This window comes from Anopheles aquasalis, chromosome 3 (assembly GCF_943734665.1).
Source record: "Anopheles aquasalis chromosome 3, idAnoAquaMG_Q_19, whole genome shotgun sequence".
In the NCBI taxonomy this organism is placed as follows: domain Eukaryota; kingdom Metazoa; phylum Arthropoda; class Insecta; order Diptera; family Culicidae; genus Anopheles; species Anopheles aquasalis.
This window is the reverse complement of record NC_064878.1, coordinates 58,348,549-58,353,548: the sequence shown is the minus strand read 5'-3', so window position 1 is coordinate 58,353,548 and position 5,000 is coordinate 58,348,549. Positions and strand designations below refer to the sequence as shown.

The following is a 5,000-nucleotide window of genomic DNA, read 5'->3' as shown; positions in this document are numbered from 1 at the left end:
CCAGGATGCTGACCACGTGGCTAGTGCGTACACAGCTGCAGCGTGTATTTGGACAAGTACAGAACTTACTTGATCGTTGCTTATCGCTCCCTGCATAGGGTTGCAGGGTGTGTGACCCCTCTGGTTACCGCTTTGTTCATTAAGGTGCAATAAAGGAACTGTCGATTCAGTGCCTGGTTTGCTTTCGCAAACTACACTCTCATAGTTGGTGTTATGCGAATTTGAAGCCCAGTTGCCGTTACTCGTTGACTGTTTTCTGCTTAAGAGCAACGACAAAGATGTATACGAACGTGAGCTTAAACCAGCAGTTGTTCAGGTCCTTTTTGTACGTTCGCGTAATCGCTGGTCGATGGTGTGATCTTATGATATTCGTCTGCGATTCTCGGGGGGAAATTTTATTGACGTTAGAATACAGAGTATCGTTAGCGGGTAGTGAATCAATTCTGTGCGCTGTTGCACAAAACAAATTACAAGAACAGAAGTCACTTTCAATTTAGTCTAATAAATAAACATGGAAACTGTTTCTTCATGTAACGATGCAACGAAACAAGAGTTTAAAGTTGATCTCCCGTAAATTGTTTTGCATTTTGAACCATTTACAAAATTAATTCTTCGCTCGAAAATTATTATCAGTCACGGGAAGCCAGAATCAGTCGTTTGATAAAAGTATTAAGTCCAGTATTAAGTGTTGGACGCACAAGCATGACGTGGTTTAGATTATTACAAACCACACGTTTACCGTGGCATGTTTCTTAGCAGATGCACATGATTTTCATTGTGGATGCGGGATTTTGTCGAACGAGGGGTATGAACAAACATTACCATTTTTATCTGCACACTTGAGATAACCTGAGAGGTGTACACAGCTGTTTCTTTGGATTGTCGTGATGCGACCATTGTTCCAAATTTAGGTGTCGTAACAATCAGTCTGTGAATATTGCAACCCTTTTGTATCAGTTTGCAAGATCTGATGGAAGAGACCTGATGCGAGAGCCTTGCTGAAGGATGTCACAGTGTCAATTAAATTTAAGGATATTCTAAGGCTTTGATCTACTCCCAATGGTCCGGGCGGTCCTCCTGCTGATGTCCGTGATGGTGGTCGTCCTTCCAGCTCGGGCAGCGCTGACTTCTCTCGAGATCGGTGGTGCGCCCTCTGTTCTCCTCCCGATTTTTGGGCTCCTTTTGTACTCAAATGGGATACATTATCCTGTTCCAGGCAGAGTCAGTATGCGCCGCCTCGTTTGCCTCAACAGTCCATGTGTTGGCCCGGCTGTGCCTTTTTTAATGGCACATTTTGCGCAGTATCTCACGCGGCCTCTTTGAGAGTCGCTGCACGTGATTTTCCATCCGTAAATCCTGCATCTCCATGTCTTCCAGTATTACAAACGGAATAATTTTCCCTAAAGGGCTCCACGTTTCCAGGTGGAGTCCTTACCTTTGCTCGAGCCTGCGCTTCGTCGAGCGCGAGTTTGCTCGATTATTGGCTTCTATCGATCGAAAGACCCCTCGCGGCCTTGCTGCGCTATCCCGCTCTCGCTAGTGCTCCAGTACGGGGTTCGCAGCTGTCAAACACTGCAATCTTCCCGTGCTAGAGTGAGAAAGACGGAGCATCTTGATTTCTGTCGACGTGACGCCCCCTCCCCAAAATCGGATTTCGTGTGTTTCGGTTGCTGGCAGGCAAGTGGTTTTTCGGCCGTATTTTGTTAATCCGTCGGTAAGATAAATCGTTAGCACGCGGCGCCGCTCGTTGGCAAGGAAAGTATCCGTCCGAAAGGGGATCGTGTGCTGACCGTGGTGTACAAAACCCCTCCAGAAAACGCCTCCAAAATAACGTGTATCGAGCGGCTCCGGATGCGATGTGTCAGTGAATCGGGTGCTTCGAGACTCCTCCGCTCCACTCCAACTCCTGTGCCGTGCGGTGCCGCGTAAACACGGATTCCTGGTTACAAGCCACAGCAGCAGCAGCAGCAGCACAAAGCACTGTGGTCCTTGGAGGCGAGCTGCAGTTTCCGTGCATTTTGGATGCCAGTAGGCGGCGATAGTGTGTAGAATCCGAAAGTCATGCAAACCAGGAGGGAAGGATGGCGAAGCTTCTCCACCGTCGGGGTGCTAGCCGCCACCGCCACCATCTGCGCCGTACTTATGAGCTTCATCCCCTGTGCGGTAGCCGATGAGCACAATCACATGGTAAGCGAATCCCGACTGCTCTCTGGTCGTCCAGTTTTTCTAATCTCCCCGGGGGTTTCCCTGCTTCCATTCCAGTATGAAGACCACGAGGAGGTAGTCCTGTGGATGAACACGGTCGGACCGTACCACAACCGGCAGGAAACGTATGCCTACTTTTCGCTGCCGTTCTGTGTTGGTGCCAAACAATCGATCAATCATTATCATGAGACGATGAGCGAAGCGCTCCAGGGAGTGGAGCTAGAGTTTAGTGGCTACGAGCTGTACTTCAATGGTAAGACTCTAATTGGTACGGGAGACGCTAACACATCGTCACATTGCCAGGCCACGTTACAGGTTTTTTTCTGCTGACAATTTACGAGCGAATTTTATCACGTATATCGTTTATAGCGCTGTAAGTAGCCGTACGGTTACTAAGATGCTTGATCACTTCGAGCACTCGAGAGACTGTTTATTAGGCGATCCACCAGAACTCTATTGGTCAGTTTGCCGATAGTCTGCAGACAGTCGAAGATTGCGAATCCCTTCCGAGCATATTGTTCAAGACGTCGGCAGGCTTTGTAGCTCGACGACAGACAAGTCATGATGGTCGTTGATAATGATAATCACTGCAAACATGTTGATCAATGTTCGAGGCGATGGTTCCGTTTAGTATCGAATCGTAGAGCACTTAAACATCAAGTACATTTCGGATGTTACTTGCTGTATCAATAGGAAAAGGAAAAGCTTGTAATATTTTACAATATTTATTTAGAATTCGTTGGAAGCAGATAACATTTACCTGTTGCATGATTCCGCTTTACACCACAGACACGGCTTGTGTTTTTGAGTTTTTGCTAAATTAGGAAAATTGATATTTTCCATATTTCCTGTGCATGAGTCATACTCGTGCCACTTGTTGGAACTTCATTATCTATCTTAAAAGACGACACGGATGGCACGATCAAAAGTGGTTACAAACGACATCAGGTTCGTTCCTAATACTTATGCTGGCTTTTCCTGGTATAAGCTTTGAGAGTTTATGAGAAATTTGAAATAGAAAACATGTATTTTACAAATGCATTGTGCAAACAATCTCATTAGATTCAATCTTATCTATTACAAAGATGATTTTAGGAAGTGTTTTAAAACAAGTCCCTAACTTATAGCCCATCGATGGGGCAGAGAAGTTCCTTTAGTTCCTCGAACCAAGAATAATATTCAGCAATACAAGTATAACCGCGCCTAACTGCATCTGCTGCTGCAGCCCCGTGGCACCGTTCGATGGTTTTTTCGTGGTCGTAGCTTGCGTCGCACCAGTCGAAGGGTTCGTGGGAACGGCCGTTACTGGTGGCCCGACGGTCGGAATGTTCGGTTCCTGGTCGCAATTGTCCTTCGTGCAGGTGGCACATCCCGTAATGTTTAGAGTGCCGGACCAACCGCTGCAGAAGTCAGTACTGTTGAACGTACAGCCCTGGCCAAACCCACGTAAACCGATATCCGTCCCATTCACCCCCTTCCGCCATCCATTGATTCGGAAGCACCTAAATTCCGTCTCATTGCCGGGCACCAGCGTTGGATTGTCGGGAAAGAATCGAGCGTGGTTCTCGTTGACCAATTGCGCCGTACAGTTCACCGGGAGGCCCATTAGTTCGCATTTAGCGAAGCTTTCCGTGCTGAAACAGTTGCGGCAAATCAGTGACCAGCCTGTGAATGTCACGACAGAAAAAGAAAACCAAACACACATTTAAAATCACTCGGAGCACATCATACACGGAGATCACGGGAAAAGGCGAGGTAACGCACCACTTCCAACCATCATCCCGAGCACCACCAGCGCACACACGGTTATCGATACAAGCTTTGCCATCCCGGGGAACGAACCCAACTGACGACCGGACACGAACTGAACTGGACTGGAAGAAACGCTCCGATGATGGGAGGTGGTGTATTACAATGTTGTAATAGCGGACGAAGGCCATACACACGCGCGGTTGCGGCTAGCTACAAGTGCGGTGCCAAGAAGTCGCCGGTCCTCTCTTTATATTGCATCGGTGGTCGGTGGTGGTGTCGTCGTGGATGCTTATCGGGTACCCGGGTGCAGACAAAACCGCACAGTGCACTCTTAAACGCGCGTGTGCACCAAGAACGCTTTACTCGATTTGCTCTCTATGATTCATGGCCGTAAAATCGTTTGCCGGTCTTAGCATTTTTGCGAGAGCGGGAGGAACAGATCGTGGCATCATTTGTTTACAAACGGGCGAGGTCAGCTTCTGTTATTGCAAGCAGTTGGTAGCAAGCCAACGGGCGACCATTCTCGCGATCCCCTTCATGGATATACCACATCGATCAGGCGAGATAGTATTGATGCGTTCAGGGCGCTGGTTTGTAATGATTGCGGTGGTATGCATTTTCATTTAAAATGTTCTATCTGCTTCAATTAACAATCGGGGTCTGGATGGAATCGTACTGTGTTTGATGTTGTCATCAGCTAACCGCATATGGCTTAACTAGCTCGACACTCGAGACGAGAAGCGGAACTATTGCACAAGAATCAGATGCCATGTGCTGGATGATGATAGCGGTATCCGGAGCTGGGCGGCCCTTCTCCTCGTCCATCGAGATGAGGGGGCTCTTTAGCGAAACAAAAATCCCTTTCGAAGCGATAGTAACAGCAGCGTGTGAAGAGGTTCTAAATGCAATGTTGCAAACCCTTCCCCCTCGTTTTCCATTATCGATCGTCCAGCGCCACCTGCTGTGCTGTGTTGCATATGGCGTTCAACGGAAAAATTCCCCCCAAAAAGGCATCCCCAACGTCCTCTCAGTCGGGCACGCTA

General features: G+C 47.9%; 2 protein-coding genes across 2 annotated transcripts in view; one reads left to right on the top strand and one right to left on the bottom strand.

The window, feature by feature from the left end:
• Nucleotides 1–1,601: 1,601 nt before the first annotated feature.
• Nucleotides 1,602–5,000, top strand: part of LOC126576503 (transmembrane 9 superfamily member 3) — a 7,671-nt gene continuing 4,272 nt past the window's right edge. The window contains exons 1-2 of the mRNA XM_050237799.1: nt 1,602–2,187; nt 2,263–2,458. Of these exons, the coding sequence (XP_050093756.1) occupies nt 2,062–2,187; nt 2,263–2,458 (322 nt within the window). The 5' untranslated portion in view covers nt 1,602–2,061. The remainder of the gene's footprint in view (nt 2,188–2,262; nt 2,459–5,000) is intronic.
• Nucleotides 2,912–4,186, bottom strand: LOC126576508 (uncharacterized). The gene is made up of 2 exons (XM_050237812.1): nt 3,970–4,186; nt 2,912–3,870 (listed from the first exon to the last, which is right to left on the bottom strand). The coding sequence occupies exons 1-2, from the start codon at nt 4,031–4,033 to the stop codon at nt 3,359–3,361; spliced, it is 576 nt and encodes a 191-aa protein (XP_050093769.1). The 5' UTR covers nt 4,034–4,186; the 3' UTR covers nt 2,912–3,358.

Excerpts from the sequence above, each read along its gene's own strand:
- LOC126576508 (XM_050237812.1), bottom strand. The coding sequence starts at position 4,033 with ATGGCAAAGCTTGTATCGATAACCGTGTGTGCGCTGGTGGTGCTCGGG. Across the intron at positions 3,871-3,969 it reads CGGGATGATGGTTGGAAGTG|GCTGGTCACTGATTTGCCGC; the intron begins GTGCGTTACCTC and ends TGACATTCACAG.